Genomic DNA, 26,326 nt, shown 5'->3' with positions numbered 1-26,326 from the left:
ACAAATTAGGTGATCACGAGCTACCTGGCCACAGTGTCTAGAAGATGGCTGTAATGTGGCATAGAGGTAGAAGCTCTGTTAATGGAACTATTTAATCAGTCCATGTACTTTCTTTGTGTCTACACACATGAGACCTTTGCAACCATGGGTAACCTGGCTGGATCTTAGACTAGAACTCTCCTTGCAGCTAGAAGATGCTTCCAAGATGCTGAGAAAGGAATCTTCTACAATGAATCATTTTTCCACTTAGTATTTTTAAGAATTACACTGTATCAGATAAAACTAATGTTTTCAAATTTTCCAGGTATTCTACGAGGAAACCTACTGCACTTTTGCTCATAATCATATTGCAGATAACATGAAAGGTTTTACCCTTAACTTACATAAGTTGTAAGTGCAGTTTCTCTATCTCCTTAGAATCATTGTGTGTTGATTTTGTCATTCCCAATGCCATTTGAGTGCAAAATATTGGCATTTTGACCTGGGTACAGGTGAGCCTTTTACAAGACTTGCCAGAGTTTCTGAATTGTTCAAAATGTTCTACCCAGCATCTCAAAGTGTTCCACAGAATTCAGGTGGGGAATTGCCATATACAGAAGCAGGGGAGTGGTCATTTCCCTAGTGCGAAGTGAGGAACCACAATGTGTGACTGCTGCCCAAAGCAACCACAAAAATATCTGAGCCCATTTCCCTCAGAGGGAATCAGAAAAGGGCAGGGGAGTCTGTAAATCTAGAAACTTCTAGGATGAGTTAGGAAGATATAGTGCCTTGTCATAAAAACAAGAATCAGAGCAGGGCTTTGGTGGCTCAAGCCTGTCATCCTAGCTACTCACAAGGCTGAGATCTGAGGATCACGGTTCAAAGCCAGTTTGGGCAGAAAAGGCCATGAGACTCTGATCTCCAATAAACCACTCAAAAAATCAGAAGTGGTGTTGCAGCTCAAGTGGTAGAGCACTGGCCTTGAGCTCAGGGACAGCCCAGGCCCAGAGTTCAAGAAAAGGAATATTACACAAGAGCTTGAGACCAGTGATTCATGCCTAAGTCTAGCTACTCAGGTGGCTGGATCTAAGGTTCATGGTTCACAGTAAAAGTTGAGCAGGAAAATCCATGATACCCTCATCTGCAATTAACCACTAAAAGTTTGGAAGTAGAGCTGTGGCTGAAATGGTAGAGCACTAACCTTTAGTGCAAATGATCAGGGACAGTGCAAAGGCCCAATGTTCAAGCTGCTAGACTAACAAAAATTATACAAAGGACTTAAATAAAATATTCTCCCAGTAGCCTCATAAAGCACATCATAAAAATCTGGATTTAGTGTTTTACACAGTAGTAAATGTTAAACTCCATTAATAAAATTTCTTACATCACAAGGAATATGAAAAATAAGTTAATTAGAAACAAATATCTTAACAACCATAACTGGATAAATATATTGAAGATGTTACAAATATTAGAATACATTTGCATGTCCTAAATAATGCCACCTCAAAAGGCAACATTCACACATTTTGGCTAAAGCATTGTAAATTGCAACAGCAGTAAAAATAATAGAATTCCACACTGGATATTTAATCAATCATAGTATTAACAATATGAAAGATAAGAAAGAGGAAGTGATGAATAGAAGAGAAAGCCACCTGTACATCACCTTTACAATAATTTTATAAAATAAAAGAAGAGATAGAGTGGGGGAAGTAGAAGAGGGAAGGGATAGTGGGAAAAAAACAAAGGAGGGGTAACAATGCCTGACAAGAAATGTACTCATTACCTTACTGATGTAACAGTAGCCTCTCTATTCAACATCTTCACAAGAAAATAGAATTTTAAAAAAGAGAATAGAAAGAGTTGCCATTATGTGACCATGTGTGATAGTCATATGAATCTATAAAGCAGAATTCAATAAATTTGTATGAAATAATATTTTCCATAATGAGTTACTTGAATTGTTTGAGATAAATGTTTTCAGTCTATGAGCCCATCCTAAAAACATTAATTGATAATATAACAAGGAACTGCTATATAGTTATATTTCATAAAAGTAATGTTTATAATGTAATAAAGGGTAATTAAGGAAGTATTAATTGAAAAGTACTTCCAATCATGTTTGAGCAAAGTAGCACTATTTTGCCTCTATACCTTTCATCAAATATTAGTACTGAAACGGTCAGATAAGTTGATATTAGGTGAAATGAAACCCAAGATAAGGACTCAAATGGTTTTTCTTTCTTGTTATTATTTTTAAAGTATTTATAAGATATAAGATATTTGTTGCTTTGTATGTCCCTCCCCCATGGTATAACCCTTTTTTCACTGTATTTGATGTTGGTATAATTTGTGGAGGGGAAGGGAAAAAACCAATTGTTAAATAGGGATACAGGTGGACCCATTGCAACAATGAGATGTAAAATACATTATGTCAAAAAACGAACTATACAACTTTGGAGTAGGGGGGAGGGGGGAGGGGGGGGGGAGGGATGGTTGGGGAGATGGGAAGGAGAAACAAAGGAGGAGACAACAATGCTTGATAAGAAATGTATTCATTACCTTGCTCATACCTCTGTATGGTGTTTTCACAATAAAAATAAAAATAAAAAAATTAGTACATAAATTGAATTCATTCTGAGGCTAAATTTAGAAGTTTTGTAGAGTATAACCAACCATTGTTGGGATTCTATTTTTTAATTTAAGTTTTATTGTAAAGATAATGTACAAGGAATACAGTTGCACAAGTAAGATGAGTACATTTCGTTTTGAACAGTATTAGCCACTCCATTTTCTCCCACAGTGCCTTTGATTCCCTACCCTCAGTTTATAGAGTTCATTTCCAACAGTGTCTGTGAGTACCACTGTTGAATTGTTTCACTTTTTTTTGGGGGGGGGGTCCGGTTGTGGGGCCTGAACTCTGGGCCTGGGCACTGTCCCTCAGCTCTTCAGCTCAAGGCTAGCGCTCTACCATTTGAGCCAGAGTGCCACTTCTGGCTTTTTTTTGCTTATATGGTGCATGAGGGCCTCATGCATGAAGGCAAGCACTATACCACTGTCCCACCTTCCCAGCCCCTTGTTTCACTTTTGTCCTATGTTTTCTGTGATTCCTCTTCCATTTCCCAAATCAGATGAACTTATATACAAGAGAAAAGGTACAGAAAATGACAACAGGGAATAAAAAAGGAAGAAAAAGACAGAAAAAACCCTCTTTTGATTTGATTTCAATATGTATTGTGTTGTACAGTCATATGGACACAGCTATTGAGCCATTGTAATCTTCTGCTAACAATATCCTAGACAAATTTTAATTATTACAAATGAGGAAAACTATGTAGAGCATGTTTCTTCTCATCTGGCTTATTTAGCTTAATATGCTTTCCCCAAGCCTTTTCATTTCCTTACAAATGGGGCAATGTCATTCTTTCTGGTGGAAGCATAGAATTCTATAGTGGATATATACCATATTTCCTTTTTCTTTTTCTTTTGTTAAGGTCATTTTTTCTATTGTGAAAATACCATATAGAGGATTTACAAATACCTGGGCAAGGTAATGAGTACATTCTTATCAAGCATTGTTGCCTCCTCCTTTGTTTCTCCTACCCATAGCTTCCCATTTCTCCCTCCCCCTTCCCCACACCCTGGCCAAAGTTGTAAAGTTTATTTTTCAACATAATGTCTTGTATATCTCATTGTTGCAATGGGTCAACCTGTATCGCTATTTAAACAATTGTTTTTTTCCCTTCCCCTCCACAAATTATACCAACATAAAATACAGTGAAAACAGGGATTATACCGTGGAGGATGGACAAAGAAAGCAAAAAAAATCATCTTATAAACATGTTAGAAACAATAGCAAGAAAGAAAAAATTTTGAGTCCTTATCTTGGGGTTCATTTTGCCTAATATCAACTTTTCTGCCTGTCTGAGACATATACTAGTAATTGCAAATAAGGGAAACCATGGGACCTATGTTTCTTTGGGCCTGGCTTACTTCACTTAATATAATTTTTCCAAATCTTTCCATTTCCTAACAAATGGGGCAATGTCATTCTTTCTAATGGAGGCAGAGAATTCCATTGTGCATATATATACCACATTTTCTTGATCCATTCATCTACTGAGGATTGCTTCCGTATCTTAGCTATGATAAATAATGCTTTAATAAACATAGTATAGTTGTGTTGGTAACTTTAGTATGGTCTTGTTTGATAAGTTTTGCATGGATGTTCATCAAAGAAATGGGTCTATAGTTCTCTTTCTTTGATGAGTCCCTACCTGGTTTGGTATGAGTGTTATGATGGCTTCATAGAATGAGTTCGGTAGTGAACTTTCTCTTTCAATTTCATTGAAGAGTTGGAGGACTATTGGTGTGAACTCTGCTTTGAAGCCCTTGTAGAATTCTACTGTAAATCCATCTTGTCCTGGGCTTTTCTTAGATGGGAGGTCTCTTATTGCTGTTTCTATTTCAATGCTTGATATGAGGCTGTTATGATGGTTTAACTCATGTTGGTTTAGTTTTGGCATGTTGATATTTGCTAGGAAAAGGTCAATTTCTGCCAAGTTCTCAAACTTATTAGCATAAAGTTTTGAGAAGTATTCCCTTATAATGTTCTGAATCTTGGTTGTTTCTGTGGTGATATTTCCATTCTCATCTCTGAGTTTATTTGTCCGTGTGTGTTCTCTTCTTTTTCTGATAAGATTTGTTAAGGGTCTGTCAATTTAGTTAATTTTTTCGAAGAACCAACTTTTTGTTTTGTTGATTCTTTCTATTTATTTTATTCTAAATCATTTAATTCTGATTTAATATTATTTCTTTCCATCTAATGTATTGGAGTTTTCTTGCTCTGCTTTTTCAAGGAGATTCAAATATCTCATTAAAAATTTTTGGTTTCAGATATGTCCAATTTGTTGATGTAGGAACTCAGAGCTATAAACTTGCCTCTGATACTGCCTTTGCTGTGTCCCAGGGGAGCTGGTATTTTGTGTGTTAATTTTTGTTGAATATCATGAACATTTGAATTTCATTTTTAATCTCATCCATGATTCATGATTCAACAGTGTGTTGTTCAGTCTCCATTTGTTACAGGACTTTCTTTGATGGCTTTTGGTATTGAGTTCGTATTTTATTCCCTTGTGGTCTGAGAGAATGGAACTATAACTTCAATGTTTCTGAATTTGCACAAGTTTGCTTTGTGACTTAAAATGTGGTCTATTGTGGAAGTTCCGTGTGCTGTTGAGAAAATCTGTATTCTAATGCTGCTGGGTGAAATATTCGGCAGTTTCTCTGTTGAGTTTTTGCCAATTTGATCTATGTAGTGGGGATATTGGTGTGCTAATGTCCCCAACAATTAATGTCTTTGGATCTATGTGAACTTTGAGAGAAAGTAGAGTTTCTTGGATAACTTTGGGTGCTCTGTTGTTTGGTGAATAGATATTTAGATTTGTAATATCCTCCTGTAGGAGAGATCCCTTAATTAGTATGTAGCTACTTTCTTTATCTCTTCTCACTAATTTTAATTTGAAGTTTATTTTATCTGATATTAGGATTGCAACTTCCGCCTGTTTATGGAGACCATTTGCATGGTAGATTTTGTTCCAGCCTTTCTTTTTCAAAATGTGTTTTTTTTTTGATGGGCAAGGTGTGACTCCTGAAGGCAGCAGATAAAAGGGTCTTGCTTTTTAATCCAGCTAGACAATCTATGTTGCTTAATTGGAGAGTTAAGTCCATTAATGTTGAGAGTTAGGATTGAGAGGTGTTTGGTAGTTCTTGCCTTGTTATACACCTTCTTGGGTGCTGGGACAACTGGTTTCTTCCTATGGTTCTTGGATTCTCAGTTTGGGTGCTGTTTCTTGGCCTTTGTTGTGGTCTTTAAGTATCTTTTGTAGGGCTGGTTTGGTGGAGATATATTGTTTCCGTTTTTCTTTGCCATGGAAGGTTTTTATTTGACCTCTGGTTATGAAGCAGAATTTAGCTGGGTACAGTATTCTTGGTTAATAATTGTTTGTCTTTAGGGCATGGCATACACCATTCCAGGCTCTTCTTGCTTTGTCTCTGCTGAGAAATTTGAGGTGATTCTAATTGGTTTCCCTTTATAGGTGATTGATCTTTTCTCCTTAACAGCTTTAAGGATCTTTTCCTTGGTCTGAATTGATCCTGTGCAGATTATAATGTGATGGTAAGATGTCTTATTCTGGTCTGGTCTATTTGGGGTTCTAAAAGCTTCTTGTATCTGAATAGGCCTATCTTTTTGCATGTTTGGGAAATTCTCTGCTAGGATCCTGTTAAACAAATTTCCTAGACCATTTACTTCTCTTTCTAGGTGCTCCTGTACATCCATTATCATCAGATTAGGCCTTCTGATGGTATCTTCCAAAAATTGAATAGATCTATCATATTTCTTGGATTTGTCTTGGATAGTTGTATGTTCTTTCTCTATAATATCTAGGCTGTCTTCAATCTCTGAGATTCGTTCTACTGCATTGTCTAACCTACTGTCAGGACTTTCTACTTTGTTTTTCATTGTTTTCCTTCTAATCGGTCGGCTCTGGTATCTTCAAATTCTTTGTTGGAGCTTTGTTTTAGATCTTGTATGAACTTCTTTACTTCCTTAATTTAGTGTTCAGTGTTTATTATTAAATCACTTAGTTGATTGGTTATGGTTTCCTTGGACTCCCCTTCCTTCTGTTGGGCTCCATTCAGCATTCCCTTTGTGGTCTCTCTGAATTCTTTCAGCTGTCTGTTTATTGATTCCATGAATGCCTCTATTGGTCTTTGTCTATTCTCATCCCACTCTCACAATTACTGTATTACTCTTTGATTAGCTTCCTCATATTCATGCAATTCCCATCTTTCTCTTTGACTGTTCTCAACCTGATCACGCAATTCCTGTATCAATCTTTGACTAGCTTCCTCATGCTCATGAGATTCCTGTATTAATTTTTGGTTTGCCTCCTCTCTCATCCTATCATGCTCACACTGAATCCTTTCCAGGTTTTCAATGGTTTCATTCACCATGTTTACCAGTAGTGTTTATAGAGCCTTTTGGGAACTTTCTTCTGGATTATTCATTAAGTGTTCTGTCACCTGATTTCCATGAGTGGGAATTCAGACACCTGCACTTGTCATTTTTCTTGTGTTTTTCTGGCTTGTTCTGCCCATTTGGTATGAAAGTATCTCCAATTTTGTGCTAGAATCTGATTTTAAGGCAAGCATCAACCAAAGTTCTGTAGTTGCAGTCAAAATGGCTGCAGATACAATCTAGGTCAACAAATACAATCTACTCAACATCAAAGAACTATGGATTAATGGGCTAAGAACAACAAAGAAGAATTTGGCAAACCAGAAATGATTAGATTTAGGGAGAAATGTGGGGAAAAATAGGATTAGAGGAATGTGGAAAGGTAAAAGGAGAAGGAATTTAACCAAGACCTAATCTCAGAGAGGGAAATGGATTGGACAGAATGATAGGAGAGTGATTAAAAAAAAGAAAAAATGTAAAAACCAAAATTTAAATTTAAAAAGTGAAACACTCAAAAATTATGTAAGTTTAAAGAAATGATATTGAGAGAAGAAATAAGATGAGAGGAGGGGAAAGATAGGAAGGTGACATGAAAAACTAAAAAACATAAATTCTTAAAATTAGTTACTTGAAAATTATATAGGTATTAAGAGATAATACTGCTATTAAAGAAGTTATTCCTGGGGCTGGGAAGGTGGCTCAGTGGTAAAGCGCTTGCCTTGCATGCTCAAGGCCCTGGGTTCGATTCCTCAGCACCACATAAGCAAAAAGAAAAAAGCCAGAAGTGGCACTGTGGCTCAAGTGGTAGAGCACTAGCCTTGAGCTGAAGAGCTGAGGGACAGCGCCCAGGCCCAGAGTTCAGGCCCCACGACTGGACCCCCCCCCCAAAAAAGAAGTTATTCCTAAGAGGTTGTGGATTGAGTAATAAATTTCTGGATTAAGTATGTACACAATGTGAGGTAAGGTCTAATAATTGGTGATAGGTACATATCTGAGGATGACCAGAACAGCAATTAAATCATGCCAAAAAGAAGGAAAGAGAAAAGAAATGAAAGGAGTAAAAAAAAAGGACCAAAAGTTCTGAATAGATAAAAACATAAAGCACATGCACATAAACACCTAAAATAAAAATTATGAGAGGAAACTAAGAGATTAATATAAAACAAATTTTAAACATTTTTTTAAGGTACAAAAAAGAACTCTTTGCGCTGGGAAGGTGGCTCGGTGGTAGAGTGCTTGCCTTGCATGCTTGAGGCTCTGGGTTCGATTCCTCAGTACCACATAAGCAGATAAAAAAGCCGGAAGTGGCACTGTGGCTCAAGTTGTAGAGTGCTAGCCTTGAGCTGACAGCTGAGGGACAGCACCCAGGCCCAGAGTTCAGGCCCCACGACTGGACCTCCCCCCCAAAAAAAAGAGTTTGATATTTTTGAGGGGGGAGATGGGAAGATACTGTTTCTCCCCTGTGTTCCTAACCAGTCTCTTGGACTCTCTTGGTGGTGTTTGTTTCTCCTGTGGCTTGATTGGTTTCTTGTCAGTTTGTTTGAGCAGGCTGAAAAATGCTCTATATTACCCAGGCTAGTTCAGTGGGAGGGAAATCTGCTTTGAGTATCACAAAAGAGGGTGATAGCTGTTTCCTCTAGTTTAGAGATGCTGTGATGAGGCTAGGTTCTGGGTAGGTTTGAGACCTTTCAGCAAACAGTAGCCTTTCCCTGAGGGGTAGCTCCCGAGACACTCTGAGAGGCCAGTCTGGAGCCATTCTCAGGGTTTATGGTACTGAATTCCACTAGGCTTCTGTAGGGAGTGGCAGCCTCTGGCTCTGTTTACCCAGTGAAGAAAACCATTACTGGGAATGTATTTTCCTCTGCCTGGGCTGTGTGCCTTTCCCCTGGGTGGAGCTGAGCCTGACAGGAAAGGGCAATTCCTGTGACCTGTTAAATGACTCTTTTGTTTTCTTCCAAGGCCTGAGATGGAGCTAGCTGCTCAGCCTGGCCCTTGTCAGTATCAAAGATGGAGATCTGCTCCAGTGGTGGGGGAGGAACGGCTTTCCCTCCTCTGCTGCCTGAGAAAGACTGAGGTTGTCAGAGTTCTACTTATGCCAAAGTCTTGGTTCCTGGACCGTCTCTGGTCTGCGATCTGCAGGATGAAGATATCTAGTCCTTGTCAGTTCTTACTGGTGTTGAGTAGAATCTGCTCACCCAGTGTGTCTGGTGCCTTTGTCTTGCACTCTCTCTGTTGTAGGTTTGGCGGCTACGGCCGCTGCCACTGCTGTCACTGCCACTGCAACTGCGGCTACTGGCAAGTGTTCAGATCCGTCTCCTTGCCTGGATTTTCCCTCTTTGGCCAAACTCTCTGTTCTGTTTTGGCACAATTGGTGTGATTCTCTAGCCTAAGACTGTTCACTGGAACACTAAAACTGCTTTCTATGCGAGAGCTTGTTTAGCTTCTAGCTTCTCCTCTGCCATCTTCCTCTGACCATATACAATATTTTCTTGATCAATCCATTCATGTACTGAGAACCATCTGGGCTGATTCCAAATTTTAGTTATGGTTAGCAGTGCTGCAATGAACATGGTTGTGCTGGTAGCTTTAGTGTGGACTTATTTATGGTCATTTGGATAAATGCCCAGGAGTGGGATTGCTAGGTCCTATGGAAGCTCTATGTTTACACTTTTTTTTAATTGTATTTTATTTTATTTGAGAACATACTGTACAGAGGGGCTACAATTACATGGGCAGGATAATGCATACATTTCTTACCAAGCATTGCAGCCTCCTCCTTTTTGAGGAAACTCCATAGTGCTTTCCAGAGTGGTTGAACAAGTTTACACTCCCACCAACAATTTTAAAGCATTCCCTTTTGGCCACATCTCTGCCAGCATCTGTTATTATTTGTTTGCTTGATAATGGCCATTCTAACTGGAGTGAGGCAGACTCTCAAGGTGGTTTAGATTTCCATTTCTTTTATGGCCAGAAGAAGTTGAACATTTTTTCATGTATCTAATAGCCATTCTTATTTCTTCTTCAAAGAAGTTTTTCTTTCAGTCTTTCACCCGATTACTAAGTATATTGTGGAGATGAAGCCCTTCTCTGTTGTGTAGCTAGTAAATATCTTCTCCCATTCTTTCTATTTATTCTGCTAGGTATATCCTTTGCAGAAACTCACCAGTTTAAGGCAATCCCATTTATCTGGCCTTTCTATGATTTGTTGTGTTTCTGGATCTTTACTTAAGTTTTGACCTGTGCAAAGGAGCCCTACTGTTTCCCCTAGCACTTCTGATAATATTGTACAAGTATCTAATCTGGCATTGAGGTCTTTGATCCATTTGGAATTGATTCTAGTGAAAGGTGATATATAAGGATCTAACTTCAGTTTTCTGATCTTGGCTGAGAAATCTGTATTTACTGGGATTGGTTTTTGCTTTATAGGGAGGTCATTGATCTTTTGTCCCTGACAGTTTATGGATCCTTTCCTTGGTATCTATTGATTCTGTTCAGATAGCAATGTAGCAGTGACATGTTCTGTTCTGGTCCAGTCTGTTTGGGGTTCTATCTAAATGGGTCTATCACTTTTGATGTTCAGGAATGTCTCTGATAGAATTTTGTTAAGTATATTCCCTATCCCTTTCATTAACATCTCTTGTCTTTCCTTAATACCTATTACCCTTTACTTGCAAGCACCATTCTTGTTATTAAATGCAGTCTAAGGGTAAAATTGTAATATAGATGATGACGACTACAAGTTATGATTTTATCACAAATAGTGTCCCCAAAGCTGTCCAGGACCCTGACCAGTGCACACAGTAGCACAGATCAGCAATGTGAGATCACAGTATCAACAGGCAGAAAATTTACCCAATGCCAGGATCCCAACCAACACACACATTGACCCAGATCAATGTGAGTCCACAGCATCCAGATGCAGAAAATGTTCACAGTACTCAGATCCTGACGAGTGTACCCTGAGACACAGATCAATAACATTGGACTGCAGCATCTTGAGGCAGAAAACCTTCACAGTGCTCCTGTCAGCCCAGAATGAATGCCAGGAACTGTGAGTAGCCTGCAAGGGACCAATCCCCTGGGATTGCCAGCATTGCTGGTGAGCCAGAGTGGTAGGTCCCACCCCTCCCTTTCAGGACAACATAGCTGAAGAGGACAGAGGCCAGAAGCCTTCCTCAACCCCCTTAATTGTCTGCTTCCAGCAAGAGACCACCGAGGCTAAAACTGGTTTAGCACTAGGACCAAGCAACCTTCCAAGCCCTCACTGCCTGTAGAAAACTCTGATCTGCTAAAAGACACTGTGGATAATCTTTCTCTCAAATGATGGGAGCATGTCCCTTCCAAATCTCATGCCCACTCCTGACACCTGAATTTAATCCCTATAGCCTCAACCTCATGCCATACAAAGTACTCACCCATCAGAGAAGAGCTTGCCAGCCGGGGGGCAGAGCCCAGGCTAGTTCACCCAGTGTGAGTTAGCCTAGGGCCAAGCACCGGCCACTTGTCAGGCATGAACCAGGCTGGGCCCAATCATTTGCCACCAACCAGGTGCAAATAATCCAGGTCTAGACTAAGAGCTTTCCAGTGCAGGGCCACACACCCTACCTCCATGTGAAGTAGAAACCAGCTGGGGACAAGTAAGATGCCAGCCCAGTATACAAGTGAAGACAATCTCCTGCATCAGCTTGTGGGAGGTTGTCCTCTCTGAGGCCGACATCGGCCAAGCCAGGACTTGTGCAGACAACCTCCCATTAAAGCATAGTGGAGACTAGTGCCTTCCTTCCCACATATCATATGATATCTGGGTGCTGGAAGGCTGCTCCTGACCCTTCAGGAAATAGATGCCAATTCACGTTCAGGGGCATACTGAGGGTCCTCCCCAATAGGCATCAGCCTACCCCAGACACATACCAGACCAAATCACTAGTCTGCTGTGTGCCACATAACACAAACACACCATCTAGCCTGAACATAGCCCAGAATTTCAATGTTTTTGTACATTCCCATCATAGCTGTGATTACAGGCATGTACCACTGTGAACAGTAACATCTGAAAAAGCCTGACTGGATCTCTAATTCCCTCCATCTCTACTTCTTACAGAGCTGGGATTACAAGTATCTGCCATCTCACCCATAAACTTTTAGTGCCTCCTGGGTTCAGACAAGGTTCTTCATATTCTCAACTACGATTACAGGTGTTATCATTGCCTTTAGTTTAAGAGTTTTTTCTGTTCCTGCAAAAAATGCCCTGCAATTCTCAGGGAAATAGCATTAATTCTATAGGGCACTACTGACAATGTAGCAACATTCACAGTTTTAATCCTGCCAGTCTGTGCACACAGGAATTCTTTCTGTTTTCTGGTTTTCCAGTTTCTTACTTTAAAGCTTTAACTTTTAGTTAGAGATGTTTTTCAGGTCCTCCATTAGGTTTTGAATCCTAGATTTTTCTTCTGTAAAGCTGACATTTCAAGGTATATATGAAATCAATCATTAGTTTGTGTTTAGTTTACCTTAATGGGTCAAAAATTACGTTTAGCCAGGAGCTGTTGGATCACACCTGTAATCCTATCTACTCAGGAGGCTGAGATCAGAAGATCACTGTTCAAAGAGTCTGTGAGGCTCTTATCTCCAATAAACCACCAGAAAACCAGAAGTGGTGCTATGACTCAAATGGTAGAGTGCTCCCCTTGAGCTGAAGAACTATGCTACAGTGCCTAGGCCCACAGTTCAAGCCCCTTGACCAACAAAAGAAAAAAAATAAGTTTAGGCCAAACAGACAAAAGAGAAGTTATTTTTCCCAACTATAAGTAGACTGACTTTTAAATTTAATTTTTGTATTACTTTAAATTTTCTAGTGCGTATGGTAAAAATGTATTTCATTATGATAGATTTATATGGTCACATGAATTCTTTTGATTGGATGCATCTTTATCCATTACTTTTTATTTCTTCTAAAAATTAAATTATCCTAATGACCTGAAGTATTTTATTTTCATTCACTCATAAAAAATCCCCAATGTTTTTATAGTATTTATCTAATCTTTTGAAAGCCACAACAAATCAGATAAAATTTTCATTTGGCATTCTATTCCCAATACCACCTGACACAGGCATAGACATAGAAAGACAGACAGACAGACAGACAGACGGACAGACAGACACAGACACACACACACACACACACACACACACACACACACACACACCAAAGATAGGCAAACCATGACTTAGGGACTAAATCCAGCCTGTGTTGTATGAATAAAGTTTTATTATAATACAAAATAAAAATAATTTTATATGTCTACATTTTCCTTCTTCCATTTTTCATAGTTCTGTGTTTCTATTTGTCTGTGAAATTATCTATTATGTGCCATTACTCTCTCTATGCCTTCCATCCATACACACTTGCTTCAACTCATCAATCCATACATTTATACATTCTTTTCATTCCTTCATTTAAGACAAAAGAGTGCTGAGGGCATTGGGTAACTTTACTGAGATCTTTTTTTTTTTTAATTTTATTTTATTTTATTTGAGAACATACTGTACAGAGGGGCTACAATTACATGGGCAGGATAATGCATACATTTCTTACCAAGCATTGCAGCCTCCTCCTTTGTTTACCCTTCACCTCCCTTCCCAGCCTCCCCCCTCCCCCCACCCAATTATACCCCCCTCCCTCCCCCCACACCGACATTGTAAAGTTGGTTTTGACATGACATTTTGTACTTCTCATTGTTGCAACAGGTCCACCTGAATCCTTAAACGACTTGTTTGTCCCCATCTCCTCCACATGTTATACTGACATCAAATATAGTGAAAGCGGGGGTTATACTGTGGGGGAGGGACATACAAAGCAACAAAGAAATAATCTTATAAGTGCGTTAGAAACACATGCATGAAAGAAACGAAAACATTAAAATACATATTTAAGGGTTCATTTTCCTAACATCACATTATCTGACCTTTTCCGCTTGACTCATACCTATACTAGATATTGCAAATAAGGGAAACCATGGGACCTATGCTTCTTTGGGCCTGGCTTACTTCACTTAATATAATTTTTTCCAAACCTTTCCATTTCCTAACAAATGGGGAAATGTCATTCTTTCTGATGGAGGCATAGAATTCCATTGTGTATATATACCACATTTTCTTGATCCATTCATCTACTGAGGGCATCTGGGTTGGTTCCATATCTTAGCTATGGTAAATAATGCTGCAATAAACATGGTTGTGCTGGTAGCTTTAGTGTGGTCTTGTTTGTAAACATTTGGGTAAATGCCCTTAACTAAGAATAAATTAGCAAGAAATACATACATTATGTGAAAGCCCTAAAGTCAAATATTTTCACAATTTAACATCATACAATGAGAACTCAGTATTTTACACAATATAACCACAACTCTAATAATGGAAGGGTAAAACAAGAAAGACAGACAAAAGTTCAATAGAAACGGATGAGTATTTTGATTATATCTTGATTACCATACTGATAAAGCTCTGAATACAGTATATTTACATTAACAATGGTTAAGCAGCATGCACCCCAAAATAGAACATGCACACAATATTTATTGCCAATACATTGTTTTTTTGTCAACTAAATTTAATTAGTACAAAGTAATAGTCAGTTTCATAGCCATTTCTTTATTTGAAATGAAATAATAAGAAGAGGTTCAAAGTCATCCTGAGCAGGAAAATCCATGAGACTTTCATTTCCAATTACATATGAAAAAGCTAGAAATGAAGCTGTGGTTTAAATGATAAAGCAGCCTTGTGTGAAAAATGTAAAGGACAGTCTATGCCCTGAGTTCAAGAATGTATAAATAAATTTAATTAATTTCAGAAGAAACATATAATGATCACTGGAACAGACAAGAAAGGAGTGCTATTTTCTATATGTCTTAAATATGTTATTCTGTAGAAATATTATAGAAGCCACCAAGTTAACCTGTTTGAAACAGTAAGTGATATTTCCTTACCAAATTAAGAGTTTTGAAGTGTGGCAGATAAAAATGTTCATGTGTCAACAGATTGTAAGAAATGATACCATTAAAAAACTTTCTTTCTTATGGGGCTGGGAAAGTGTCTTAGGGGTAGAGTGCTTGCCGTGAGCTGAAGAGCTCAGGGGCAGGACCCAGACCCAGAGTTCAGGACCCACAACTGGCAGAAAAAAACTTTCTTATGTGTATTTAATGCAGAAATAGAAATTTCTGTGTACCAAATTAATAAAGAGTTATTAAAAAAAGAATAAATTGAAAGTTATATGAAGCCAAGGTGGGTGAAACTGTGATGCATTACTTTAAACTTGAGAGAAATGTCAAAAAATGTTTTTCATTGTAATCTTAAATTGAAGAGTATTTTTATATAGCTTATTCAGGTTATTACTAAAGCCATATGAGGAAAGCAGAGTGAGAGGGAAAAGGCAGAGAGAGAGGAGATGGAGAATGAGAGAGAGACAGAGAGACAGAGAGAGAGACAGAGACAGAGGCAGACACATAGAGAAAAGTTCTGCAAAAGAGATTCAGGATTATTGCAAAAGGTGAACGTGTGAGGAGACATACACAAGTATTGAACAAAATGGTCTCTAAAGATCATATTAAAAGGTGAAACTCTGTGAAGAGGAAAATACTAATAAATGTGTTAGAGGACTGTGCAATATGAGCGTAGGCAGGCAGGAAGTTCTTATACTTGAAAATTGAGAAAAATGATTGAGAAAGACAACAGCAAAAGGAAATGGAGAAGAGGAATAATAAGATTAAGTTCAAAATAAATAGAGGAACCAAAACTATGCAAGAAAATTCAAATTTAAATGGCTATCAGCCACTTGTTACCACTACTAGTAGAAAAATGAGCAATATCTTCTTATTCATTGAAGTAAAAATTCCATGATACAAACTAGTATAACAATGCAAAATTATTGTAAATTTGATCAGACAAATTGTATGCTAATCAAATATATGACTTTAATCATAAGAAAGCTAATTTATCCTACCATGACTTTTATCCCTGAAACCATGCAGAGTATTTCTATTTGACATTAACAAGATGTAACACTTTGGAACAAAAATGCAGCCTAGGAGTCCTGCTCCAGAGGCCAAGATGGAGAAGACCTCCACAGCCATCATGACCTTCCCCTTGGCACTGTGATAGACAGGCAGGAAAGTGACCCAAACACTGCAGAACACCAGCATGCTGAAGGTCAGGAACTTGGCTTCATTGAAAGTGTCAGGCAGGTTCCTGGCCAGAAAAGCCACAGTGAAGCTGGCCAGAGCCAGGAAGCCCAGGTATCCCAGGACACAGTAGAAGGCAGTGAGGGAGCCCTTGTTGCACAGGATGATGATGTGGCCATGTTCAGAGTGTGCATCTGTATCCACAAAGGGAGGAGAGGTTCCCAGCCAGAGTCCACAGAGAGTCACCTGGATGAGGGTGCAGATGGGGATGATGAGGTTAGGAGCTCCTGATACCAGCAGCCACCTCATCCATCTCCCTGGGGAAGTGGCCTTGAAGGCCAGGACCACAGTCACTGTTTTGGCCAGCACTGTGGAAACAGCCACAGTGAAGAGAACTCCAAATGTGATCTGCTGCAGGATGCAGGTGGCTGTGTTGGGACGGCCAATGAAGAGCAAGGAACAGAGGAAACAGAAGATGAGGGAGATGAGCAAGATGTAACTAAGGGTCCGGTTATTGGCCTTGACAATGGCAGTGTCTTGATGTTTAACAAACATCCCAAGAACAGCAGCAGTGAGCACAGAGAAGCAGAGAGCCATGCAGGCCAGAGCTATGCCCAGGGGATCTCCTAAGGCCAGGAAACTTTCATCTCTCCTGAGGCACTGATTTCTCTTTGTATTGGCATACTGATGATCTGCACATCTCACACACTGGCCCATATCTGGTGGGAAGTGTAAGCTACCATTAGTTTTGTTGTGAACTTCTTTTACTTAAAAATATTAGGCAATTGTTTCCTTAGATGTAATCATAGCATGTCATCATTAAGTATCATAAACACACTTTTATTCTTTTCTAATCCATAACCTCCTCCCACTTCCATATCCTTCTTTATTCTGGCTCTTTTCTTCAACTTTTTTTTCCTTCAGTGGTTATCACATGTGTGGTAATGTGCCATTTGTTGCATTCTTATCTCCTAACAACAATTTCCTACACTTTGTGCTAACACAGTAACAGTTAGAACTGTGTGCCCTGTGTTGCAATTCTATTTAAAATGGTAAATAATACAGCTTTCTACATATCTTTGCACGACATTAATTTATCCCTGTGGCGTATCCTTGAATTCATCTCATTCTGTTTTTCTCTCCACCTCATCTGTGTATCAGAGAAACCACTCTTGGGCACTTTAGAGTCATGTTCATTTCTTAAGGTGAATCTACCTTTCTCAATCCTTATCCTATGTCACAAACAGTTCTAGGTTAAGAGATATAAAGATGTTTCCTATATCTTTATTTCCTGTGTGAAAATTTATGCATTTTAATGTAAGCACTGTCCTAATAAGAGTTGTGTTTACTTTCATGTTAGAGTTTACACTTGTCTGAATTATTAGTGATAAGAGGGATTTCTGGAGTTAAATTTTCCTGTCATAGAGTAGAAAATATTACTAAATATGTAATTCAAGGCCATGATCTATTACATTTCAACTAGCAATACTACCACTTGTCAAAATTGTTATTAATAGAGAGAAGGAAAAAGGACTCTGCAATCATAAAGCAGAAGTTTTGCATTGACTTGGCTGGCTGAGGTAAACTGAGGGGAGATGAAAAATTACTTTGTAAGTCACAGACTTACCTGTGTCATTAGCAATCTCATTCTTTGGGCAAGGGATACAATCAAAGCAACAGGCAGCTTGTCCCTCCTGAGGAGATTTCCTGAATCCAGGACCACAACTCTCACTGCAGACAGAGTGAGGAGTCTAAGAAAAATCAAGTATGCCAGTAACTACTCAAACTTACATAGCTAACACTCCAAAAAGTCCATTGTTTTAAAGAATCAAATTATTACACATAATTATTCTATGTAGCTAAGTGAGTCAATCAATTGAATTGTGTTATTGATTCCATATCCCATATTTCCTAAGGAATTATGTGTTTCAACTTTGATTTCTAGCCTGTTATACTACAGAACCTTATGGGATCTTTAAAAGGGTGAAACTTATGGTGAGGAAGTAAGTCCCAGTTTACACCCCTACGGAACTTTCTTAAATTCATGTCATTCTATGTTGTCTCCTACTCATCTGTGACATGGGCAAAAGCCCGGATGAAGACTTCCATTTTAAAGGCCCAACATATTTTCCTCTTAGGTTTCCAGTGGCCATGAAGATGAATCTTGATAAAGACTCCTTCAATGATTCTTTTCAGCAAAGATGAATAAGTAGCAGGTTAACTAACCACTGAATGAAACCTCTACATAAGTAAACCCAACAAAGCTTTCCACCACATAAAATTATTTTTCAGGTACTTTACAACAATGTAGGAAACCTAGTAGAAGCCTCCTGTCTATAATTTATGACAATATTCTGAATCTAGAAGTAGGAAGATATTTAATTTTGTTTTTAGTTTGGATCTTGAGGCTTGAGCTCAGGATCTAGCCACTGGCTTTGGGCATTTTTTGCCCAAGGCTATCATTATACTACTTGATTCACAGTTCCACTTCCAGATTTTTGGTGGTTAATTGGAGATAAGTGTCTTACAGACTTTCCTGCTTGTCCAGATATAAACTGTGATATTTATATCTCTGGTCTCTGAGTAGCTAGGATTTTATGAGAATGTTGTTGGCACCCAGCCAGGTATAAATTGAAAGGATGACTTTTGCTTCAAGATATGTTCTTAAAATCATTATGATTAGAGCCAACCCACCTCTGTAGATCCTATGGCCCACTCTAACATATCTTCAGATAAAGACAGTTGATTACCATGGAAAGCATATGGAGAAAACTTTCCTATTTTCACCTCCAGTTGAAGACCTTCTGGAAAATTCCAAATGTTCAGAATGTCATACTCTGGCTCCAATTTCCTTTTCTCATCTAAAATCACTTGCTCTCCAACAGGATTGTAAAACTGGATGTTCCTCAGAACATGGAGCAGCTGAAGAGATACATCAGGTTATGAGGAAGTACATCCCAGACATAGGCAGAAAATTTGAATGAAGGAAAGCTCCTGGGGAGATGGGGAAGGAAGGGATAGTAGGAGAAAAACAAAGGAGGGAGTGACAATGCTCGACAAGAAATGTACTCATTTCTTACTGATGTAACTGTAACCTCTCTGTACAGCATGTTTATAAGAAAATACTTTTTTAAAAAGAAAAGCTCCTGATTGCCTTTAATCTCTTATTCTGAATTCAAGAATAGCACCAACTACTGCAGGATCCACAAAATAATCTATGGAGGTATAAAAATAATCTTTCTGAATCCAGGTCACTCTGAAAAGGAGTACAAGCCTTTTTTTAAAAAAGACAAACCAATATAGCATAGTCATGAATGAGACCATTCTCAGTTGCCTAGCTCCAGTTTAACACAGCACTTTTTGTATAAATGTGTATAGTTTGAGCTTGCTAATTTTTAACGGTATAGTGGATTTTTTATTTCTTTTTAAAATTATCTTTAGATATTGTACATAGGAGAAGTCATTTTACAAAGTTGTTTATGAATACTGTATCTCGATCAATGTCACTCCTGTCAACATTCACACCGATCCCTCCCCTTACAATCCCTTCCATCACTCTTAATTTTGCAGGATATACATTGGATTCTTGTCTGCATTTCTCCCATCTTCTCCTCTTCATTAGTCTATCCCTCTCCACATGACCCCAAACCCACATGGTGGATTTTTAAAAATTGAGTTATTTTATTCCTTTATTTTCAGAGCTGAGGACTAAACTCAGGGCTTTGCATTTGCCAGGCAAGTGCTGTTCCATTGAGCTAACTCCCCAATCCTGTATGGTGTTGTAAAATATCACTGGAAGAGTTTTAGGATAATGACTAAGAAAAGAAAGCAAAAAGAGCAAGACAGGCTTGGGAAATTACACATAAAGAAATGAAAACGTAGAGAATCAATTCAAAAGACAAAGTGTAATCTAAAGGATTTCTAAGAGATGAATAGAGGGAAAATGTGTCATTAGTGATTATATAATAAATCATATGAAATTCTCAGAAATGGAGGGCACAAGCATCCAGATCATTAAGGTCAAGTAAGCACCCATTTCAGTTAGTGAAAAATTGGCTTATCCTACTGAGAATCATCTTGAAAACTCAAAACAAAGGGGATGAGTAAAAGATATTACATTTTCAGGAGGGGGAAAACATCACATGAAAAGGATTCAGAAATTAAAATATTTTCAGAATTTCTGACTGCCCCATTGGCAGGTGGAAAACAAGGGGGAATGTTTTCAAAAATTTAAGGAGAAATTAATTTATCTACTTTTGAGATAATCTCAATATATATCTCAAGATGGTATTGAACTCATGATCCTTTTTCCTCTGTCTACCAAATACTGGGATTTCAGGCATTTACCACTATGTCCCAGCTGAGAACATTATTTTTAAATAAGAATTTTATATTTAGCAAAGGTATTCATCAAAATTAAAGTAGATTGCATTTACAGAACATCTGCAAATGTATTTATTCACCTCCTAACTACTCTTTTTGGAGAAGTCACTAGAGGAAATACTTGCAGAGAAAAACATTTGGCATGCAGGACATAGGAGATTCATCACAGACAGACAGGTGGAAACACAGGATGATAGTGATGACAAAGTCACAGAGGAAAAATGGTACAGAGTAGGGCAAAAGGATCGAGGCCTGCAGAACAGATGCCTCCTTTAAAACAGTGTTGATAGAGTTCTTGGTGTTTTTGACCTGGTGAAAATCAGCACTTGGAAAAAGAGGGGACCTTCTTATAGGGGATGGCAAGACTAGGGTTTGAACTCAGGGTCTCCCACTTGCCATTGCTAGGCAGAGCTTGCTAAATTTTTATTTCCAAAGTTGAGTGAAACTAGATCACATATGAAAAATATAGAAAATTCCATTCGGCAGGTCATCCTTTGCTAGTACTAAGGAAATGTATAGGGGAAACTTGAATTTATAGTTTTTTAAACATTAGCGATGCGAATGTTGAAGTTATTTGTAACTAATCAAATTCATAAGTTGGCTGCCAGAAGCTCATGAGGACTTAATCTCAGCTACTCAGGAGACTGAGATTTGAGGATCACAGTTCAAATCCAGACTGGGCTTAAAAGTCCATGAGAGTTGTCTCCAATAAACTACTCTGAAAAAAGACAGATGTACTGGTGTACCTCAAGTGGCAGAGTACTATCCTTGAGCACAAAGAGACCCAGAGACAGCACTCGACCCTGAATTCAAGCCCAGGAACAGCAATAAAAAATCAATTTACAGAATCATGGAATACATTTTATTCTTTATACAGTTTTTTCTTATGAGCATATGATCCCAGGTTTAGAGTACCTCATAGACATTTAAATGTAAACAAATTCCTGGGTTTGTCAAAAGCATCTGAAATATTTAATTTCATAGAATAAGACATATTTCAGGAAGTGCCTTTGCTAATGGTACATGCCATCCAATATAGATGAAATTACCTGTGCATGGGAAGGCACTGTTCCTTTTCTATTTTCCATTGTTTGAACTTCTACTTGATGAAGAAGCTTCTCATGGAGAGCCTGGGCCACAGCATACACAGCGTTGTATATATTGTAACTGTGTCCAGACATAGTCATGTCAAAAACATGCCCAGGCAACCAATCCAAAGAAGCGTCATGAGGACAGTTGTCCCATGTCACACAGTCAGACTCAGCATTTGAGCAATTAAAAAAGTGAAACCACATCCTAGCAAGAAAAATGTCTTCTGGGTATTTGGAAGGGTTAGCTGCCTTGATAAAATCTGTGAATCCAGAAACATCTGCATGGTGGTGTGAAAAAATAAGAGGAACATGCAGTGAGCCTAATATGAAATATCTCCTTTTCAGGGTAAATTCCCACTGTGCGTTCATTATACAAATGTTGCCTTTTATTAAAAGTTGCTCAATGCCCATTATTAAAATTATTAGTGAATCATTATTACCATGTATGATGAGGACATTTGATGATTTATTTGCCTCATTATAAACTGACATGGCTTTACCTATATGTGATATTGATTTGTTTGAGATCACTAGCTCATAGGCTACACAAACTCTGTTCTTGGCCATCTCTTCTTTCAATTCAGCAAGAACCCACAAATCATTCTCATCTTGTAAATTCAACAGTCCCACCCAGCTCCAGCTGAAGTGAAGCAGTAAGGAGACGATAGCTGTGGCTATTGATGTGTCCTTTGGGGCCATCTGATAGAGAGCAGGAAACTTGTGATGGTCACTCAGGGCATGAACAAATGACCCAAAGGTAAGCTGAAGGGAAACAAAATTGGATGCTTCATGAATTAGAGGATTGCCATTCATCAAAATTTGAATCTTGATGTATGTGAAGAAATAGTTGAAGTTTATGGAATATGTTTTATTTTATTTTTTAAAAAATAGTTTGTTTTTTTGAGTAGTTGTACAACATATCAATATTTTTTAAATGTCTCTTGATTTTTGTCACAAATTTCATCAGTTCTCCCCATCCATGTCAACCTCACCCACTCCTTGACTTATCTAATTGCATTTTCACATATGTACATTGAATATTATTTTGTTTTTCCCAACCATCCATTCCCTATTCCTCTCACATTTTTCCTCAATATCTATCTGTCTCAGGCAACATATGCATCAGCTTTCTCATGTTTCTTTTTTGTACTGCCATTAGATAGAAGAGTCACAGCATGGAGTTCCACCCATGTGTATACCATGCTTTAGTCCGGTTGATCATATATACATATATAAGAGGCTATGTGTGTGTTCCATATTTATTTCATTTTCATGTTCATATTTTAGGTCTACCTCTCACATAAAAGAGAACACATTTCTCCTTTCTTAATCAGAGCCTCACTTACTTCATTTAATATAATATCTTGTGGGAGTGCACATACATGCCAGTAGAGGGGCACAAACGCATGTCCTCATCTACTTTGGTGGATTTTTCTCTCATGACACATCTACCACTTTGAGCATTCATTCACTTTCTGCTTGTTGCTGGTTAATTGCAGATACAAGTTTCCCTGAACACTCTAAATTACAGGAGTAGCTCATCAGTTCCCTGCTCAACATAGCTTCATACTGCAAAGTCATTTTCCATTTCCTGATTGTTTTAAAGAAAATTATTGAAAAGGCTTGTAACAATATATCATCTATTTGTCATCTCTATTTCTTCGGTCTCCTTTGCCAAATGGTGAAATATATCTATATCCACATATCTATATATCCCACCATCATTGAATACTTACTCTTTGATACCACAAAATTTGATAGGTTCATAAATCCAGTCTCTTCCTATCATCCTCTTCTAACACATGAAATATTAGACATTTTTATATCCTTTAACACCTCTATTCTCACCTGTGGAAACCTATAGAGTCCCAGCAATGTTCCAATTTGGTCAGATGTCATTCCTAATGGTCCTGTAAGTACTGCTATAGACCTGTTGTCTCTCATACAGGAGTAGTTTGGAATGTTGTACTTCCCGAAGAGCCAAATGAAGGGATTCTTATACATGGTCCAACCACTGAATTGAACATCATAGACATCAAATCCCAGAGTCAAGTTGTGTAAAAGATCAGAGTTTTGGTTGACCTCCTCAATAGCAAAAGCCAAGGCCAAAACAAGCTGGTAGTTCTTGAAGATAGACCTGCATAATGATCATAGAAATTGAAGAGTATTTCAAAACTTATGAGTTTGATGCAATAAATCCTTGCTTCTTGCCTTTGAATATGTTAAACCATTACTCTCAGTTGGGTTTTATTTTCCTATGCTTGTATATAGGATTAGGTAAGGATATGAAGGGAACATGTCATGAATGAGATTCAGAAACTTATTTAAGCCATGAAAGACTTTGCTTTTCCCCTCTTCTACATGCACCAGAACAGAGAACTGTTGTCTGTTGGATTAGGTTTTAATAAGACAGGAAATATTCCTTTGCATTTATCTAAGGGCAACTAGCTATACATGTGCAAAAAATAAATCTTGTGTTTTGAATCATCTAGTTTTTGTTATATCTATATATGGAAGGTCAGCCTAACTAATAAATGTTCAAATTAAGAACAACTTTCAGAAGCAAAATCTTATTTATGGAAGATTCCATTGTAAGCTGTGCTCACAAATCCAACATATGAAAAAGTTCTTACTTCAAGAACAACCAGAATAAAAGCTCAAGTATCAGGTGAGGGAATAGTATTATTTTTCAATTTTTTTAATTGTGAAAATACCATACAGAAGGGTTACAATTACATGAGCAAGGTAATGAGTACATTTCTGATCAAGCATTGTTGCCTCCTCCTTTTTTCCCCTTCCCATCCCTTCCCATCTCCCCCCTCCCCAGCGCTTCCCCCCACCCCCCGATACCAAAGTTGTAAAGTTCATTTTTTCGGCATAACATCTTGTACATCTCATTGTTGCAATGGATCAACCTGTATCCCTATTTAAACGATTTTTTTCCCTTCCTCTCCACAAATTATACCAACATCAAATACAGTGAAAACAGGGGTTATACTGTGGGGGAGGGACATACAAAGCAACAAAGAAATCATCTTATAAACATGCTAGAAACAATAGAAAGAAAGAAAAAACATTTTGAGTCCTTATCTTGGGGTTCATTTCACCTAACATCAACTTATCTGACCTTTTCTGCTTGTCTCAGACATATACTAGTTATTGCAAATAAGGGAAATCATGGGACCTATGTTTCTTTGGGCCTGGCTTACTGAGAATTGCATTTTTTACACACCCAAATGAAAGGGCTAAATCCAATTCCAAGGAATCCTTTATGGAGAGAGGAACCCATAACATGAGGGTTGAGGGAGAATTGTAAGCAAGCTTTACATTCAAATCCCAGTTCCAATGACTCCATCTCTTCCCATTATATTTAGATTGAGAAACTGAAAAGGAACCAATAGAACAAAATAAAGAAGATCAAAGTACTGTTTTTCTTTCTTTCTCTGTGTCTTGTCTGTGTGTTCGTGTGTGTGTGTGTGTGTGTGTGTGTGTGTGTGTGTAGTACATGTGCACGTGTGTATATGCTAAAGAAATTAATGTAATGAAAACAACTGGCATTTTTTAACAGTAAACAATAAAGTCACGTTGGAAATACTAATGAAAGGATTAACTTGTTCAGCATATACTGTTGATATATGTGAAATGATCATAATGAAAACCTAGAGTATTTGTGAAGTCTTCTAAATGGAAGAAAATAGTGAGCCTGAGGAAGATGTAATTGAACAAACACATACAGAGGAATAATGCATGAGTAAGAAGTAAGAATGAAAATGTGTGAAAAAGATTTGTTAAAAGTTGATGACAGAGGGACCAAGATGGCGACGGGGCAGTAGGGAAATGCCACAGCTCTCCCCAACCAAAAAGAGAATTTGAGTTCCAACGCTTGATCTCCCCAAGAGACCGACAACAACAAAAAGATGAACACTCAGAGAAAAACAGGAGGTGGAAAATAACAAGAAAAGAAAGAGAGGAAAAGAAGAATTTCAGAACAGAGAAGAGTGAAGACCCCTCCCCCAACCTTCACTGGCCGTGCTGCCGCGAGCCAAACCACGGCCAGCGGGCCCGGCGGGGGCTGGTGGAGTCCCAGAGATACAGGGGGCTGCCCGCAGATCACCCGCACAGAAGCCGCCTGAGGTACCGATTTGCAGACCCACTGATCACCACAAACAGAGAAACCTACCAGCCGGGAGTCTCCACAAAGATCCCACCCCCACCCCTCATGATCCATCCGAGCAGAGAGGCTCCGTCCCACCAAAGCCACCCATCACCAGCAGCGCGTCAAGCCACTGCCAGCCAGCTCAGTGCAGGGCAGCCGGAGTCCCAGAAACACAGGGAGCTGTCTGCAGATAACCTGGGCAGAAGCCGCCTGAGGTACTGGTGTCAGACCCGCTGATTGTGACAATGACCCAGCGGGGGCTGCCGGGGTCCCAGAGACACAGGGAGCTGTCTGCAGATAACTCGCTCAGAAGCTGCCTGAGGTACCGGTGACAGACCCACCGATTGCGATAAATGGAGAAACCCCCAAGCCCGGAACTCAGCCCCATGATGGGACTCCAGAGCTACATAGGACACCCACAGAACAGCAAAGCAAAAGACCTATAAGGAACTGGTGCTGATATGGAGAGTGAAAACCCCAACACTCAGAACCTGTACGGAGGCCCAGCCCCCACCCC

The 26,326-nt window shown here is 38.6% G+C and overlaps 2 protein-coding genes across 2 annotated transcripts in view; both read right to left on the bottom strand.

Annotated features, from left to right (window-relative positions):
* LOC138814276 (vomeronasal type-2 receptor 116-like) overlaps positions 1-6,999 on the bottom strand; it is a 29,667-nt gene extending 22,668 nt beyond the window's left edge. The window contains exon 1 of the mRNA XM_070003281.1: positions 6,788-6,999. Coding sequence (XP_069859382.1) covers positions 6,788-6,999 — 212 coding nt within the window. The remainder of the gene's footprint in view (positions 1-6,787) is intronic.
* Positions 7,000-9,194: 2,195 nt separating this feature from the next.
* On the bottom strand, positions 9,195-25,881 carry LOC138814275 (vomeronasal type-2 receptor 116-like). Its single transcript, XM_070003280.1, has 7 exons — positions 25,682-25,881; positions 23,502-23,790; positions 21,612-22,415; positions 18,874-19,101; positions 17,807-17,930; positions 16,002-16,898; positions 9,195-9,352 (listed from the first exon to the last, which is right to left on the bottom strand). The coding sequence occupies exons 1-7, from the start codon at positions 25,879-25,881 to the stop codon at positions 9,195-9,197; spliced, it is 2,700 nt and encodes an 899-aa protein (XP_069859381.1).
* Between the last annotated feature and the right edge of the window lie 445 nt (positions 25,882-26,326).

This window comes from Dipodomys merriami, unplaced genomic scaffold (genome assembly GCF_024711535.1).
Source record: "Dipodomys merriami isolate MVZ:Mamm:240054 unplaced genomic scaffold, mDipMer1.0.p SCAF_6, whole genome shotgun sequence".
NCBI lineage: Eukaryota > Metazoa > Chordata > Mammalia > Rodentia > Heteromyidae > Dipodomys > Dipodomys merriami.
Note: the sequence above shows the minus strand (reverse complement) of the source record. Positions and strands in the feature narration are given on the sequence as shown.

Bases quoted from the DNA above. Each gene is read 5' to 3' on its own strand.
- LOC138814275 (XM_070003280.1), bottom strand. From the start codon at position 25,881: ATGGATCATGAGGGGTGGGGGTGGGATCTTTGTGGAGACTCCCGGCTG. The intron at 23,791-25,681 runs GCCAGTGAAGGT...ATCATTATGCAG, and splicing joins GTTTGGCTCGCGGCAGCACG to GTCTATCTTCAAGAACTACC. The intron at 16,899-17,806 runs GTAAGTCTGTGA...ACTTCCCACCAG, and splicing joins TGAGATTGCTAATGACACAG to ATATGGGCCAGTGTGTGAGA.